This window comes from Arachis stenosperma, chromosome 6, assembly GCF_014773155.1.
Source record: "Arachis stenosperma cultivar V10309 chromosome 6, arast.V10309.gnm1.PFL2, whole genome shotgun sequence".
Classification (NCBI taxonomy): Eukaryota; Viridiplantae; Streptophyta; class Magnoliopsida; order Fabales; family Fabaceae; genus Arachis; species Arachis stenosperma.
Window position 1 is genome coordinate 110,338,343 of NC_080382.1, and position 19,062 is coordinate 110,357,404.

Consider the following 19,062-nt stretch of genomic DNA (forward strand, 5'->3'; position numbering starts at 1 on the left):
TTCTAAAAATTAAAACTCTCCTAACTCGTGATTGGGAAGTTTGGATGTCATATGTTCATTGAGAGACAGAATGATATTCAAAATTTGGAATTTCATGTAAATTTTAATTAATGCTTCTAATTCAAGAAGAAATTTTTTTTCGCATCTCACATCTCATAACGTAGTTTTCTTCCTAATTTTTATTTAAAAAACAAACGAAAACAAATAAATGAGACTATTATCATCTTTTGTAGAACTTTCCATAACATTATAATGATTGCGAAGTGTACTAATACTATACTTGCCATGCCATTGTTGATAAACAGGCAAATTAATCACATTTTAAAACTTTTTTCTCATAAAATAACCATTCCCTTTCCAATGGTTTTTCTCTATTCTAATTCCACCAGTTCCATAATGATCTTAAGCCCTTCAAAAAAGAATGACAACAGCACCAAACAAACACAGCACGACAAAGAAAAGCAAATAATAAAAAAAAAAAGGTAGCATCAAACAAAATGGAATCAGCAATGAATTACCACAGTCATCACTCATAAGTCATAACCATACCTTCACATCATCACTCACCCAGCAAGTGTTCGACGAAATTCCCCAACGAAAAAAGAAAAATGGAATCGAGCATTCTAGAATCCATCGGCGTGGAGATAATCGGAGTCATGTCACCAGTCTCCATCTGCATGTTTCTCGTCGTCCTCCTCGTCTACTCCCTCTCCTCCTCCTCCTCCCCTTCCTCAGCCGTCTCCGACATCCGCACCGCCGCTAACCTCGTCTACGCCGAGAACCCCTCCGACACCGCCGCACAGAAGCTCGAGGGAGCACTCCTCAACGCCCTTGTATTCGTCATCCTTATCGCCATCGTCACCTTCCTCCTCCTCCTCCTGTACTACTACAACTGCACCTCCTTCCTCAAACACTACACGCGCTTCAGCGCCTTCTTCGTCCTCGGCTCCATGGGTGGATCCATCTTCCTCTCACTCATCCAGCGATTCTCGATCCCCGTCGATTCCGTCACGTGCTTTATCCTTCTCTTCAATTTTACCGTCGTCGGGGTCCTCTCCGTTTTCGGCACCGGGATTCCGATAATCGTTCGGCAGTCGTACATGGTCTGTTTGGGGATCAGTGTTGCTGCGTGGCTGACCAAGCTGCCCGAGTGGACCACCTGGGTTCTTCTGGTGGCTCTGGCGGTTTATGATCTTGTGGCGGTTTTGGCACCTGGTGGACCGTTGAAGATGTTGGTTGAGTTGGCATCCAGCCGGAATGAGGAGCTTCCTGCTTTGATTTATGAAGCCCGGCCCACCACAGTGGCGCGGGCCGGGTCTCGCGGAGGGACTAGTTTGGGGCTTTTGGTGACTGGGGTTACAGCAGGCGAGCCGTCTTCAGCGCCGTCATCGTCGTCGTCATCGGCAATTGAGCTTCAAGCTGTGTCTAGGGACAACAAAGATAGGAATGTGAATGATAATTTGAATGAGAATAGGGATTATGGTGGGAATGAGTACTCTGTTGTGGCAATGGGTGGTTTTGGGGGTGAGAGGAGTCAGGGTGGGAGGAATGATGAAGAGGAGAGATCGCCATTGGTTGGCAATGGTGGCGGAGAGGGTGGGATTGTTGATGAGGAAAGGCATGAAGGGAATGAGAGCAGAGGTGGTGATGTGGAGATTGCTGAGAGGGGCATTAAGCTTGGCCTTGGAGACTTTGTTTTCTACAGTGTTCTTGTTGGTAGAGCTGCAATGTATGATCTCATGACTGTGTATGCTTGTTACCTTGCAATTATATCAGGACTAGGCTGCACTCTTATTCTGCTGTCGGTGTGCCGCCAAGCTCTGCCGGCGCTCCCAATTTCGATCACCTTGGGTGTTCTTTTCTATTTCTTGACCAGATTGCTGATGGAACCCTTCATTGTTGGGACTGCCACAAATTTGATGATGTTTTAAACTGCAATTATGTTTAATTTTTTTGTTTAAGAGAGACAGAAGCTAAATGGTAGATATCAACTAATGATTTTCTATAGGAAGTGATTTTGTATATGGAGTGGAGAGGTAGTGCTCCATTGTGCTTATCTACTTTGTAGTAACATGCTTGTTCTCATCATGTTGCTTTGTGCAGATAGTCTTGCAACTAATGATCATCTGATATCAAGTTTACTCTTGAGCCTGTAAATTTTTAAACTATATATTATGTTCCTGCTGATCCAAATGTTTCCCTTGGATTTTGACAAACTTGAGTCATGAGGTGTGTAGGAAATAAGTGGTAGCTATGCATTTGTTCGCTATATTATTTCTACCCGAGTATATTTTCATACTGTGTCTTATATATAATCTCTGACTAATTCATGTTAATGATTTCCTACTTTCCTTTGTGAGACGATGCCCTTGTTTATGTACATTATAATGAATATTGTCCATATATATGTATAACTTTTGAGGTTAAAATATCTCTTAAAAACTACAAAACACTTCAGAGCATTACTATTTCATGGATAAATTTGACCATGTTATGCTGCATAATTGAATTAGGAGGGTAATGCTATTGGGTGATAACTGATAAGGGTTTATGTACCATATGTACATTTCATGAATACAGTTATCTGTGTATAAGTGCATGTCGTTTCGTGCATACAATCATAGTTTATCTGTTTTACTAGCTTATGCTCATTTGTAGCACTCCTAACTAATAATCCTTTTCAGGTCATAGGCAATGTGGCTTCAGTGAAAGGTGCCCTTCTTATGCCATTGATTCCTCTTCTAAAGTACCAAATGGTTTACTTTATTGAAAATAATGTTTAGTTCTGAACTTGACAAAAATCCATTTAAGAATACAGCAATGCTACATGTACACAAAAAGTTAGCCACCAAATAAGTTGCACATATAGAAAATACACATGGAAAATGTTTGAAACAACACATATATATACACAAATATATGTTGACTGATTTGGAGGTTGATTTTCAGTTTGCACATAGTAGTTTTGTTGAACATGCTAGCATATTATCACTTCTTTTTGCCAGCTGTAATTTCTGTTAAACACACAAATTAGATGATGAATTATTATTTTATCTACACTAAACTAGCATAAGTCCATGATTATTATTATATCTACACTAAACTATTCTGATATCATTTTTATTTATCCAGGCCAATAAAATGATAAAGTCTTTGAAGGAAACATTCCTAATTATTATATTAAGGATTGAAGTACATAATCTCTAACTTGAACCTTGTAAAATGACGCAGGAATAGACAAAACACATTTTAGTATTTATTAATTTATTTCTTAAAAGAATTTTAAGTGGAGCTGAATCGCTTATTTGTTGAGGTATTTGTGCATATAATTGGTACCACCTAATTTATGCTTGTCATGTTATTAATTAATTATTCAGCACTGTTAACAATATCTCTGTACTACAAATATAATACTTAGCAAAACTTTTATTTGTAGTCAGATATCTCTGTACTACAAATATAATACTTAGCAAAAAACATTCTTTCTATTTTACTTGAGACTCAATAATGGTTGCAAAACTTGGGGGTGGAGCTTATCTCTCCTTTTGATGATGCTATTTTGAACAAGCTGTCTTCTGTCAACTGAACCCCCAGAAGGAAGCCAGTTGACCAGAAGTTGCTTTGAAAGCTGAAAGTAGGTCTCCATGCTGCTTGGCCTGTGCTTGATGATGCTGAGCAGGAGCAGATCAGAGACCAAGAAGTGAAGAAGTGGCTTGTTGATCTCCAAGATGCTGTCTATTGTCTGATGATTTGCTGGATGAGCTCTCCACTAATGCCACCACTGCCACTGCCTCTCAAAGGGATCCAGGTAACGTTTCTTCCTACTCTCACTATTGTTAAAGAGAAAGATGATCTTGTTCTAAAAGAAGAGCTTGCCAAAGGTCTGGAGGACATGACATGGAGAATTCAGTCATCTCTGGTTAAAAGTTCTGTTATATATGGCAGGGACAATGACAAGGAGGCCATCAGAGAAATGTTGTTATATGGTACTTGTGATGCTAACATATCTATGATCCCCATTGTAGGCATTGGAGGAGGTGGAAAAACTACCTTGGTTCAATTGGTTTACAATGATGCCAAAGTGGAGGACAAAAATTTGACATTAAAGCATGGCTTTGTGTTTCTGACCAATTTGACATTGTTAAGGTTACAAAGACCATAATAAAAGCAGCTAGTGCTAGTTCTTGTAATGAGGATGATTTAAATTTACTTCAAACTAGTTTCTAGGGTATGTTAGAGGGGAAGAAATTCTTGATTGTTTTGTGTGATGTGTGGATTAATAGTTCCAGTCATTGGAAAATTCTTCAGAAAGCTTTTCAATATGGAAAAATGGGAGGCAAGATTCTTTTAAGTCGAAATGAAACTGTTGCTATAGTGAAAACTATTTCACCTTACAAGTTGAGTTTATTGTAAGAGAAAGATTGCTGGTCTCTTTTTTGTAACGTGTATTTCTTTCTCCTGAATTGAAGTATTATTCAACTCTAGAACTTGTTGGCCGAAACTTGTCAAAAAGTGCCAAGGGCTACATCTGGCCTAGAGGCACTAATTGCCTTATTAAGTACAACAAACTATGATGACAGGTCACAGGGATTGGGATAATGTATTGAAAAGTGAACTTTGGGGAATTTTTGAAGACAGAGAATGAAATTATTCCTGCATTAAGCATTAGCTATCATTGTCTTCCTTCAAGTCTAAAGCAATACTTTGTTTATTGTTCTTTGTTTCCCAAAGATTGTTAATTCAATAAGGATGAGCTGATCTTGTTATGGATGGCAGAAGATCTCTTACCACCAAAAGGAGTAAAAGCTCTCACAGAAATTGGTTGTGAATATTTCAATCAGTTGGTTATGATGTCCTTTTTTCAGCTTTCTAGTACTGATAACAGCTTCTGAGGAGAGCAGTAATGATCCCAGTCTTGTAGTCACTCAGGGCCAGAAGAAAGCATTGTTAACTGACAACAGCTCCTCCTAGTGTAAGCAACATCACAACCACAACCACTCTTACTAAGACAAAAGGTAATCATATCTTGAGCATTGCATCTTTTAAAACTAAATCATGGATAATTGATAGTGGTGTCACTGGTCATGTACCATTCGCCCTTGAGTCTTTTCAAAATCTCTTCTTAAATTACCTGATGACTCCAAAACAATAACCAATAACACTGGCAACATACTATTATCGAAAGACCTAATTGGCTAATTCTCACAAATGTAGTTCACATTCCATCTTTTAAATTCAACTTAATTTTATTGTCCAAACTCACTAGCAATCTCAACTTTGAATTTAGGCTCATTGACTAGTCAAGCTAAAGTGGTTGGAGATGATGGATGCTAATTCATGGAAACTCACAGCTGCACTAGCAGCATCAACACATTGCATCATCTAGTCTGCTGTGGCTGGCATGCTAGGCTAGGTCATTCAGCTTCTACTAGGATGAATTCAAAAAAAAAGAAATTTTTAATAATTGATTGTTTGCCAAAGTATTATGCTTGTGAACTTTTGTCATTGTGCAAAATAAAGGAGGCTATCATTAAATTTAAAAGGGGGCATAAATGAATTTTGAAAGTAGGTTTAGGAGTATATAACCTAAATCGAATTTAGAGAAGATTCATTATATTGACCAAAAAATTGGGGGTTTTGAGTTGTAAATAGGCCGACAAAATGGACTATATTCGTCGGGATAGTCCATTTACCTAATTAAATGAGTAGGTTTTTGCTTCTAAAATCAAGGTTGTTTAAATTTTGGGTTAAACTAGTTGAGTTTAATTAATTTAAAAAAAATAGCAGGCTAAATAGGCTAGTCTGTAGGCTAAATGGATGATCCTTTTACATTTTATTTTTGAAATTTTTTTTTAAAACAATAGGCTTGTCTGCAATACTTTTTCTTGATCAAACCTGACTCGCTAAAAAAACTGTTTGTTTAAGGTTTTTTTGCTTAAAAATGACTTTTTTTTTCTGTAGAAAAAAAATTGGATTTTTTTATCTAATTTTTTTAAAAGTGAAAAGTAAAAAAAAAAATGAGACAACCTGTTTAATTCGTTGAGTTGGGTTGACTATAAATGGTCTGAATTTTAAGTCTGTAAACAAATGAAAAATAAATGGGTCAACTCGTATAAACCACATGCTTATACGGGTTGGATCTAAATGGGTCAGATTCATGCCATTTAACAACATGAAATTAAACTGATGAGTAGAATTTCAAATACAATCTAGGTATTGGCTTGAAAGTAAATGCTTAAGACTGACTATCATGCCAATGAGCCATAGCTCACACGGCATTTCGCCCCTTCTTCATCTCAAAGGTCTTGGGTTCGAGTTCTACCAGCTGCAATCGAGAAGAAAAAGTTGGTAAGTATATGAGGAATGTGTGGGTGTGTATTGTGTATCTAGGATTGGGGGTTGTCCAATTCACCGACCAAAAAAAAAAAAAAAAGACTGACTATCATTATCCTTCAAATTGCATAATTGAAAAGTCACCAAAAAAAAAAATTGCATAATTGAATTTAACCCAATTCATCCCAACAAGTTAATCAACTAAATTGTGGAAATTCTGTTAGAGTTTATCACATTAATTAACGTAGTCCTAGTAAGTTAACTCACAAGACGAAGAAATTAGCTAGAGTTCATGTCAATTAATATAATTCAAATCGAAGATAAATTTGATTAATCATATAGTACAAGAACCCAAGACTAATCGTAACAATTCACTTTCAAGTCTACTAAATTAGTATCCCCCATGATAAGGATAGAAATCATTAACAAATTAGAGTGTCTTTGGTTTGTATTTTTATGTTTAGTATATTTTGTTTTTTGAAAGAAAAATTTAAAATATTAAAAATAATAAAATCATATTTTTTTTTTGTTTTTATCTCATATTTTCTTTTTTTTTTTTCCAAAATTTAAAAATAAAAAAGATTGAAAATAAAATAAAAAATTGTGAAAATTAATAAAGCTAATTGAAAAGTAATAAACAATTTTGGTTTATAACCATAGAATTTTAACGGTTGAAAAAGAGAAAAATTATATACCTCTGATTGAGGGATGATTGAAGAGATTTATCTATAAATTGAGTTTTTTCTTAATTCATTTCAATCAATTTATCCAACAAGAATAATAGTAACACTGAGTTACATAGAGAGTTTTTTCTTTGAGAGGTTTTATCCTAGATTACAGAGAGAGATGTATTCTCCTTTTGTCAAGAGAGAGTGTTGTTGTAATCTTCTTGTGATAGAAAAAAGTTATAATTCTCAAAGAAAGTTATACAAATTTCTAATTTCTTATCTATATATTTTGCTGCATCATTCGTCTGGTACCTAACAATGGTATCAGAGCTAAAGGTTGCTGATTAATAATTTTTTTCTTCCACTGCGAGTTACCGTCTAAAAAAATGGCAGCAAAGTATGAGATTTCGAAATTTAGTAGGAGTAATTTTCCTTATAAAAATTAAAATAAAAGAAATTATAAGGAAAGACAATTGCGTGGCAGCAATTGAAGGTAGACCCATTAGGATTACATATGAAAAATGGAAGGAGATGGACGACAATACTGTTGCAAACTTACACTTGGCACTAGGTGATACAGTCTTGTCAAGTGTAGCAAAGAAAGGGTAGCAAGAGATGCTCTCACCAAATTATATGAAGTTAAGTCACTTCATAACAAGATATTCTTAAAGAGAAGACTGTATACTCTTCAAATGAGTGAATCTACATCGGCAACAGATCATATCAAAAACCTAAATACGCTATTTTTCTAACTCTTATCATTGGATTACAACATAACAGAAAATGAACACGTAAAACTTCTACTTTAAAGTCTACCAGATTCATATGATTAGCTCATCATTAACTTAACTAATAATATTTTGACATACTATCTTTTCTTTGATGATATGATTGCTGCGATTCTTGAAAAAGAATCTAGGAGCAAGAATAAGGAAGATAGATTAGATGGCTCAAAGAAAGCAGAGGCGTTGTTGATGACGAGAGGGAGATCAATGGAGCGTGGTTCCAATGGAAGCCAAAATAGACCAAAATCACCAAAAAAGCAATTCAAATGCTACAATTTTGGCAAGAGAGAGCACTTTAAGAAAGAATAAGAAGAGTATAGAAAAAATTCCAGAAGGATCAAGTTCTCAAGGATGTGTTGCGAATACTTCTGATGATGGAAAAATTCTGTATGGTGAAATAGCAATTGGTTCTAACAACAGCAAACAGCTCACTGATGTCTGGATTGTTGATTCAGGAGCAACCTGGCACATGACTCCTCATTGTGATTGATTTTGTACATATGAACCTGTCTTGGAAGGATATGTGTTTATGGGAAATGATCATACATTAAAAATTGTTGGAATAGGTACTGTCAAAATAAAAATATTTGATAGTTCTATTCGTTCACTTCAAGGAGTAAGACATGTGAAAGGCTTGAAGAAGAATTTGTTGTCGATTGGGCAACTGAATTAACTTGGTTGCAAGACCCATATTGAAGGTGGGATCTTGAAAGTTGTTAAAAGTGCTCTTGTGGTAATAAAAGCAAAAAATATTGTAGCAAATTTATACATGCTTATGGAAGATACTTTGCAAGAGGCAGAGCCATCAGTTTTTTCAGCAAGCTAAAAAAAATAATGATGACATGACATCGCAAATTGGGCCACATGTCAAAAAGAGACTTGAAAATTCTTGTGGAATGTAATCTCATTCCTAGGCTCAAATCAGTAAACTTACCATTTTATAAGTACTGTGTTATAAACAAGCAACATAGATTGACGTTTGGTAGATCAACTGCTCGGAGCAAGTACATATTAAAGTTGATTCATTCTGATGTATGGAAATCATTGGAGATGTCCCTAGGGGGAGAAAAATGTCTTGTATCATTTATTGATGATTACTGGTGCACGAAATTGCAATCACACTTTTGCAATTCCGCACAACTAACCAGCAAGTGCACTGGGTCGTCCAAGTAATACCTTACGTGAGTAAGGGTCGATCCCACGGAGATTGTCGGCTTGAAGCAAGCTATGGTTATCTTGTAACTCTTAGTCAGGATATCAAAAATTATCAGGATTGATTGTGAAAAGCAAAATATCATGAAATAAGTACTTGTTTTGCAGTAATGGGAACAGGTTGAGGTTTTGGAGATGCTCTGTCTTCTGAACCTCTGCTTTTCTACTGTCTTCTTCTTCAAGCACGCAAGGCTCCTTCCATGGCAAGCTGTATGTAGGGTTTCACTGTTGTCAATGGCTACCTCCCATCCTCTCAGTGAAAATGTTCAACGCACCCTGTCATGGTACGGCTATTCAGCTGTCGGTTCTCGATCATGTCGGAATAGAATCCAGTGATTCTTTTGCGTCTATCACTAACGCCCCACAATCACGAGTTTGAAGCTCGTCACAGTCATTCAATCATTGAATCCTACTCAGAATACCACAGACAAGGTTTAGACCTTCCGGATTCTCTTGAATGCCGCCATCAATTCTAGCTTATACCACGAAGATTCTGGTTAAGGAATCCAAGAGATATCTACTCAATCTAAGGTAGAACGGAGGTGGTTGTCAGGCACACGTTCATAGGTGAGAATGATGATGAGTGTCACGGATCATCACATTCATCAGGTTTAGGAACAAGTGATATCTTAGAATAGAAGCAAGCGTGATTGAATGAAAAACAGTAGTAATTGCATTAATCCATCAAGACACAGCAGAGCTCCTCACCCCAACCATGGGGTTTAGAGACTCATGCTGTAGAAGATACAATGAGAAATGTGTAAAGTGTCATGAGGTCTAGATACAATGTCAAAAGATCCTATTAATAGTGAACTAGTAACCTAGGGTTTACAGAATTGAGTAAATGACAGAAAAATCCACTTCCGGGCCCACTTGGTGTGTGCTTGGGCTGAGCATTGAAGCATTTTCGTGTAGAGACTCTTTCTGGAGTTAAACGCCAGCTTTTATGCCAGTTTGGGCGTTTAACTCCAATTTTTATGCCAGTTCCAGCGTTAAACGCTGGGAATTCTGAAGCTGATTTGCAACGCCGGTTTGGGCCATCAAATCTCGGGCAAAGTATGGACTATTATACATTGCTGGAAAGCCCAGGATGTCTACTTTCCAACGCCGTTGAGAGCGCGCCAATTGGGCTTCTGTAGCTTCAGAAAATCCACTTCGAATGCAGGGAGGTCAGAATCCAACAGCATCTGCAGTCCTTTTCAGCCTCTAAATAAGATTTTTGCTCAGGACCCTCAATTTCAGCCAGAAAATACCTGAAATCACAGAAAAACACACAAACTCATAGTAAAGTCCAGAAAAGTGAATTTTAACTAAAAACTAATAAAAATATACTAAAAACGAACTAAAATATACTAAAAACATACTCAAAATGATGCCAAAAAGCGTATAAATTATCCGCTCATCACAACACCAAACTTAAATTGTTGCTTGTCCCCAAGCAACTGAAAATCAAAATAGAATAAAAAGAAGAGAATATACTATAGACTCCAAAATATCAAAGAAACTTAGCTCCAATTAGATGAGCGGGACTAGTAGCTTTTTGCTTCTGAACAGTTTTGGCATCTCGCTTTATCCTTTGAAGTTTAGAATGATTGGCATCTATAAGAACTCAGAACTCAGATAGTGTTATTGATTCTCCTAGTTAAGTATGATGATTCTTGAACATAGCTACTTTATGAGTCTTGGCTGTGGCCCAAAGCACTCTGTCTTCCAGTATTACCACCGGATACATACATGCCACAGACACATAATTGGGTGAACCTTTTCAGATTGTGACTCAGCTTTGCTAGAGTCCCCAATTAGAGGTACCCAGGGTTCTTAAGCACACTCCTTTTTCCTTGGATTACAACTTTATTTCTTTCTTTTCTCTTTTCTTTTTTCTCTTTTTTTTTTTTGTATTCACTGCTTTTTCTTGCTTCAAGAATCATTTTGATGATTTTTCAGATCCTCAATAACAGTTCTCCCTTTCCATCATTCTTTCAAGAGCCAACAATTTTAACATTCTTAAAACAACAAATTCAAAAGACATATGCACTGTTCAAGCATTCATTCAGAAAACAAAAAGTATTGTCACCACATCAAACTAATTCAACTAGTTTCAGAGATAAATTCGAAATCCTGTACTTCTTGTTCTTTTGTGATTAAAGCATTTTTCATTTAAGAGAGGTGATGGATTCATAGGACATTTATAGCTTTAAGACATGAACTTTAAATTTTATTAATCATGAACTAAGAACAAGACTCAAAAATAGATATAAGATAAGACTAATAATAATAGAAAACGAAAATTTAAATAAGCTCCTAATGATAGAGATTATCACAGAGTTAGGACTCAACAACCTTGATTTTGAGAAGTAGATGCTCCCTCCACTTGAGGGGAGAGCTTTTGGCGTTTCATCTCTTGAAGTTCACGCCCCTGCTTCTCTTGTTCCTTCAGCAATTTGCAGAGCATGCAGTTCTGATTCTGCTGTTCTTCCTTAAGTTGCTCCATAGTTTCTTGCAACTTGGTGATAGATGCTTCTAGGCTGGCCCAGTAGTCAATTTCAGGGAATTCAGGGAGGAACTCCTGCGCCCTCTTTTTGATAGAATTGTCTTGCATTTGTCCTTCCATTGACTTCTTGGTGATTGGATGTTCAATGGGTATGAATTCATCTACTCCCATCTTCACCCTAGCCTCTTTACAGAGCAAGGAGATCAAGCTTGGGTAAGCCAGTTTGGCTTCAGTGGAATTCTTATTTGCAATTGTGTAGATCTCACAAGCAATCAGATGATGAACCTCCACTTCTTTTCCAAGCATAATGCAATGAATCATCACTGCTCTCTTGATGGTGACCTCAGAACGGTTGCTAGTGGGCAATATGGAACGCCCAATAAAGTCTAGCCAACCTCTTGCAATTGGTTTGAGGTCTCCCCTCTTGAGTTGGTTTGGGACACCTTTTGAATTGGTTATCCATTTAGTTCCAGGGAGGCATATGTTCTCTAGAACTTGATCCAACCCTTTATCTGCTCTCACCATCCTCCTATTAAAGGATTCAGGATCATCTTGCAGTTGAGGCAATTTGAAGATCTCTCTTATTTTGTCCAGATGGAAGTAAATAATTCTCCCTCTGACCATGGTTCTGTAGGTATGAAAAGCAGTTCCAGTCATTCTTTGCTTATCTGTCAGCCACAGATTTGAGTAGAATTCCTGAACCATGTTCCTTCCAACCTTCGTCTCAGGGTTGGTTAGAACTTCCCATCCTCTGTTTCGAATTTGCTCTTGGATCTCCGGATATTCATCTTCTTTCAGATTGAATTTGACTTCCGGGATCACTGACCTCAGACCCATTATTTTGTGATAATGGTCTGTATGTTCTTTGGTTAAGAACTTCTCTTGACTCCAAACATCCTTTGGATTATTCTCTTTCTTACCTCTTGAATTGGTTTGTTTTCCTCTAGGAGCCATGATCTTGATAAATCTTGGCCTAGTGATCACGGAAAGCACACCAAACTTAGAGGTTTGCTTGTCCTCAAGCAAAAGAAGGTAAAGAGGGGAGAGAAGAGGAGAGCAAATTCGAATGGTGTGGGGAAGGAGGGTGGCCGAACGTGTTTAAATAGGAGAGGAGGAGAGATTTTCGAAAATTTGAAGGAGATTCGAGAAGATATGGAAAAAATTTGAGGAGATAATTGAGTTTTTTTGAAAGAGTCTAGGAAAGGATTTGAAATAGATTTGAAGAAGATTCTAACTTTTGAAATTGGAAGGTGAATGATGAAAGTTTGTGATGTGTTTATGTAAAAAGATATGGTTTAAAACAAGAAAGTTTGAAAAAAATTTGAATTGGGAACAAAATCTCCTCCCCCTGCCTTTCTGGCGTTAAACGCCCAGAATGGTATCCATTCTGGCGTTTAACGCCCATTTGGTGGCCTATTTGGGCGTTTAACGCCCAGCCAGGTATCCTGGCTGGCGTTAAACGCCAGAAATCCCTTTATCACTGGGCGTTTTGCTAAACGCCCAGGATGCTGCACACTTGGCGTTAAACGCCCAGAATGGTGCCCATTCTGGCGTTTAACGCCCAAAATGACACAATTACTGGCGTTAAACGCCCAGAATGGTGCCCATTCTGGCGTTTAACGCCCAAAGTATCCCTTACTGGCGTTTTTTCGCCAGTAAGCTCTTTTTCTCTGCTTTTCGCACTGAATCCTTCTGTAACTCTGTGAATTCCTTCAAATTTGATAATTGCCCTTTAAGAATGTATTAAATCTTGATTAGACAGAACAGATACCCTTCTAATCACTGGGTTGCCTCCCAGCAAGCGCTTTTTTATTGTCTTTAGCTGGACCTTCACTGGAGATTACTCAAGTCTCAGTTTTGAGCATTCTTGCTCAAAATTGCTTTCAAGATAATGCTTGATCCTCTGTCCATTAACAATGAACTTCTTGTCAGAATCAGTATCCTGAAGCTCAACATATCCATATGGTGACACTCCTGTAATCACATACGGACCCCTCCAGCGGGACTTAAGCTTTCCTGGGAATAATCTGAGCCTAGAGTTGAAGAGCAGGACCTTTTGTCCTGGCTCAAAGACTCTGGATGACAATTTCTTGTCATGCCATTTCTTTGCCTTTTCCTTATAAATTTTTGCATTTTCAAAGGCATTGAGTCTGAATTCCTCTAGCTCATTTAGCTGGAGCAATCTTTTTTCACCAGCTAACTTAGCATCCATGTTCAGGAATCTGGTTGCCTAGTAGGCTTTATGTTCCAGTTCCACGGTTAAATGACAGGCCTTCCCATACACCAGTTGGTATGGAGAGGTTCCTATAGGAGTCTTGTATGCTGTTCTGTATGCCCACAGAGCATCATCCAAGCTCTTTGCCCAATCCTTTCTACGGGCAATAACAGTCCGTTCCAGGATTCTTTTGAGCTCTCTGTTAGAGACCTCAGCTTGCCCATTTGTCTGTGGGTGATACGGAGTTGCTACTTTGTGGCTAATTCCATATCTAACCATAGCAGAGTACAGTTGTTTATTGCAGAAATGGGTGCCTCCATCACTGATCAGTACTCTGGGAACACCAAACCTGCTGAAGATGTGTTTCTGGAGGAATTTCAGCACGGTTTTGGTATCATTATTGGGTGTGGCAATTGCTTCCACCCATTTAGATACATAGTCTACTGCCACTAGAATATAAGTGTTTGAGTATGATGGTGGGAAGGGACCCATGAAGTCAATTCCCCATACATCAAACAATTTAATTTCTAAGATCCCTTGCTGAGGCATGGCGTAACCATGAGGTAAGTTGCCAGCTCTTTGGCAACTGTCACAGTTACGCACAAACTCTCGGGCATCTCTATAGAGAGTAGGCCAGTAGAATCCGCATTGGAGGACCTTGGTTGCTGTTCGCTCACCTCCAAAGTGTCCTCCATATTGTGATCCATGGCAATGCCACAGGATTCTTTGTGTTTCCTCTCTGGGTACACATCTGCGGATTATTCCGTCTGCACATCTCTTAAAGAGATATGGTTCATCCCATAGGTAGTACTTGGCATCTGAAACTAATTTCTTTCTTTGCACTCTGCTGTACTCCTGGGGTATGAACCTCACAGCTTTATAATTTACAATATCTGCAAACCATGGAGCTTCCTGAATGGCAAAGAGTTGCTCATCTGGGAAGGTCTCAGAGATCTCAGTAGAAGGGAGGGACGCCCCAGCTACTGGTTCTATTCGGGACAGATGATCAGCTACTTCGTTCTCTGTCCCTTTTCTGTCTCTTATTTCTATATCAAACTCTTGCAGAAGCAACACCCATCTTATGAGCCTGGGTTTTGAATCTTGCTTTGTGAGTAAGTACTTAAGAGCAGCATGGTCAGTGTACACAATCACCTTTGATCCTACCAAATAGGATCTAAACTTGTCAATGGCATAGACCACTGCAAGTAACTCTTTTTCTGTGGTTGTGTAATTCTTCTGTGCGTCATTTAGAACACGGCTGGCATAATAAATGACGTGCAGAAGCTTGTTATGCCTCTGTCCCAACACTGCACCAATGGCATGGTCACTGGCATCACACATTAATTCGATTGGTAATGTCCAGTCTGGTGCAGAGATGACTGGTGCTGTGACCAGCTTGGCTTTCAGGGTCTCAAATGCCTGCAAACACTGTGTATCAAACACAAATGGTGTGTCAGCAGCTAGCAGGTTGCTCAGAGGTTTTGCAATTTTCGAAAAATCCTTTATAAACCTTCTGTAGAATCCTGCATGCCCCAGAAAGCTTCTGATTGCCTTAACATTGGCAGGTGGTGGTAATTTCTCAATTACCTCTACCTTTGCCTTATCCACCTCTATTCCCCTGCTTGAAATTTTGTGCCCAAGGACAATTCCTTCAGTCACCATAAAGTGACATTTCTCCCAGTTTAAAACCAGGTTAGTCTCTTGGCACCTTTTCAGGACAAGTGCTAGGTGGTTAAGACAGGAACTGAATGAGTCTCCATATACTGAGAAGTCATCCATGAAGACTTCCAGGAATTTCTCCACCATATCAGAGAAGATGGAGAGCATGCACCTCTGAAAGGTTGCAGGTGCATTGCACAGACCAAAAGGCATCCTTCTGTAGGCAAACACGCCAGAAGGGCAAGTGAATGCAGTTTTCTCTTGGTCCTGAGGATCTACTGCAATCTGATTGTAGCCTGAATAGCCATCCAAAAAGCAGTAATAGTCATGACCAGCTAGTCTTTCTAGCATTTGGTCTATGAATGGTAAAGGAAAATGATCCTTTCTGGTGGCTGTATTGAGCCTTCTGTAGTCAATACACATGCACCACCCTGTGACTGTTCTTGTAGGAACCAGTTCATTTTTTTCATTATGAACCACTGTCATGCCTCCCTTCTTGGGGACAACTTGGACAGGGCTCACCCAGGGGCTATCAGAAATAGGATAAATAATCCCAGCCTCTAGTAATTTAGTGACCTCTTTCTGCACCACCTCCTTCATGGCTGGATTTAGCCTCCTTTGTGGTTAAACAACTGGTTTGGCATTATCCTCTAATAGGATCTTGTGCATGTATCTTGCTGGGCTAATGCCCTTAAGATCACTTATGGACCACCCAAGAGCTGTCTTGTGTGTCCTTAGCACTTGAATCAGTGCTTCCTCTTCCTGTAGATTTAAAGCAGAGCTTATAATCACCGGAAAAGTGTCACCCTCTCCCAGAAATGCATACTTCAGGGATGGTGGTAGTGGTTTGAGTTCAGGTTTGGGAGGTTTATCCTCTGCCTGGGAAATTTTCAAAAATTCTTTTGTTTCCTCTGGTTCTTCCTAATCAGGCTGAGCATCCTTGAAGATGTCCTCAAGCTCTGATTCTAGACTTTCAGTCATATTGACCTCTTCCACTAAAGAGTCAATAATGTCAGCGCCCATGCAGTCATTTGATGTGTCTGGATGCTGCATAGCTTTTACAGCATTCAACTTGAACTCATCCTCATTGACTCTCAGGGTTACTTCCCCTTTTTGTACATCAATGAGAGTTCGTCCAGTTGCTAGGAAAGGTCTTCCTAGAATGAGAGTTGCACTCTTGTGCTCCTCCATTTCCAGCACTACAAAGTCAGTTGGAAAGGTAAATGGCCCAACCTTGACAATCATGTCCTCAATTATGCCTGATGGGTATTTAATGGAGCCATCAGCAAGTTGGAGGCATATCCGGGTTGGTTTGACTTCTTCAGTCAACCCAAGCTTTCTGATAGTAGATGCGGGTATTAGATTGATGCTTGCTCCAAGATCACACAGGGCTATCTTGGTGCAAGCACCTTCTAATGTGCATGGTATCATAAAGCTTCCTGGATCTTGAAGCTTTTCTGGTAAGCTTTTCAGAATGACTGCACTGCATTCTTCCGTGAGAAATACTTTTTCAGTTTCTCTCCAATCCTTCTTATGGCTTAAGATTTCCTTCATGAATTTAGCATAAGAACGTATTTGCTCAAGTGCCTCTGCAAACGGAATCTTTATTTCAAGAGTCCTTAGATAGTCTGCAAAGCGGGCAAATTGCTTATCCTATTCCGCTTGGCGGAGTTTCTGAGGATAAGGCATCTTGGCTTTATATTCTTTAACCTTGGTTGCTGCAGGTTTATTTCTTACAGAAGTGGTTGGAGAAGCCTTTTTAGAGGGGTTACTATCAGCACTCTCAGGTGTCTGGTTCCCCTTTTGCGTTTGAACGCCAGGATTGGGTGGAAAATGGGCGTTTAACGCCAACTTTTCCCCTTTTTCTGGCGTTTGAACGCCAGAACTGGGCAGGGATTGGGTGTTTAACGCCAGCTTTCCCCCCTTTTCTGGCGTTTGAACACCAATAGTATTCCTCTCTGGGCTCTTACTGTCCTCAGAGGGATTTTGGATAGTGGTTTGGCTATCCTCTGTCAATTGTTCCTTTATTGAATTTTTGCTACTTTGAGCAGTGTTATTCAATGTCTTCCCACTCCTCAGTTGAACTGCTTGGCATTCTTCTGTTATCTGTTTAGACAGCTGCTGTTTTGCCTGATTCAACTGTAATTCTATGTTCTTGTTAGCACTTCTAGTCTCTTGGAGCATTTCTTTAAATTCTGCTAACTGTTTTGTCATCAGGTGTAATTGTTGATTGAACTCAACCATCTGTTCTTGAGGATTAGGATCAGTGGCTGATGAGCGGATAATTTATACGCTTTTTGGCATTGTTTTTAGTATGTTTTTAGTATGATCTAGTTAGTTTTTAGTATATTTTTATTAGTTTTTAGTTAAAATTTACTCTTCTGGACTTTACTATGAGTTTGTGTATTTTTTCTGTGATTTCAGGTATTTTCTGACTGAAATTGAGGGTCCTGAGCAAAAATCTGATTCAGAGACTGAAAAGGACTGCAGATGCTGTTGGATTCTGACCTCCCTGCACTCGAAGTGGATTTTCTGGAGCTACAGAAGCCCAATTGGCGCGCTCTCAACGGCATTGGAAAGTAGACATCCTGGGCTTTTCAGCAATGTATAATAGTCCATACTTTGCCCAAGATTTGATGGCCCAAACCGGCGTGGCAATTCAGCCTCAGAATTTCCAGCGTTTAACGCTGGAACTGGCATAAAACTTGGAGTTAAACGCCCAAACTGGCATGAAAGCTGGCGTTTAACTCCAGAAAAGGTCTCTACACATGAAAGCTTCAATGTTCAGCCCAGGCACACACCAAGTGGGCCCGGAAGTGGATTTTTCTGTCATTTACTCATTTCTGTAAACCTTAGGTTATTAGTTTACTATTAATAGGATCTTTTGACATTGTATCTGTACCTCATGACACTTTACACGTTTCTTTGTGTACCTTCCACGGCATGAGTCTCTAAACCCCATGGTTGGGGGTGAGGAGCTCTGCTGTGTCTTGATGGATTAATGCAATTACTACTGTTTCTTATTCAATCATGCTTGCTTCCGTTCTAAGATATCACTTGTTCTTAACCCGGATGAATGTGATGATCCGTGACACTCATCATATTCTCAACTATGAACGTGTGCCTGACAACCACCTCCGTTCTACTTTAGATTGAGTAGATATCTCTTGGATTCTTTAATCAGAATCTTCGTGATATAAGCTAGAACTGATGGCGGCATTCAAGAGAATCCGGAAGGTCTAAACCTTGTCTGTGGTATTCTGAGTAGGATTCAATGATTGAATGACTGTGACGAGCTTCAAACTCCTGAAGGCGGGGCGTTAGTGACAGACGCAAAAGAATCACTGGATTCTATTCCGGCCTGATTGAGAACCGACAGATGGATAGCCGTGCCGTGACAGGGTGCATTGAACATTTCCACTGAGAGGATGCGAGGTAGCCACTGACAACGGTGAAACCCTACATACAGCTTGCCATGGAAGGAGCCTTGCGTGTTTGATGAAGAAGACAGTAGGAAAGCAGAGATTCAGAAGATGGAGCATCTCCAAAACCTCAACCTATTCTCCATTACTGCATAACAAGTACTTATTTTATGTTCTTTTGCTTTTCACAATCAATCCTGATAATTTTTTGATATCCTGACTAAGAATTACAAGATAACCATAGCTTGCTTCAAGCCGACAATCTCCGTGGGATCGA

The 19,062-nt window shown here is 39.0% G+C and overlaps 1 protein-coding gene across 1 annotated transcript; it reads left to right on the forward strand.

Moving 5' to 3' along the window:
* The first annotated feature begins 356 nt into the window (after positions 1-356).
* LOC130935618 (presenilin-like protein At1g08700) lies at positions 357-2,187 on the forward strand. Its single transcript, XM_057865446.1, has one exon. The coding sequence runs from the start codon at positions 609-611 to the stop codon at positions 1,929-1,931; it is 1,323 nt and encodes a 440-aa protein (XP_057721429.1). The 5' UTR covers positions 357-608; the 3' UTR covers positions 1,932-2,187.
* Positions 2,188-19,062: the final 16,875 nt, after the last annotated feature.

Coding starts and splice junctions, on each gene's coding strand:
- LOC130935618 (XM_057865446.1), top strand. CDS start 609: ATGGAATCGAGCATTCTAGAATCCATCGGCGTGGAGATAATCGGAGTC.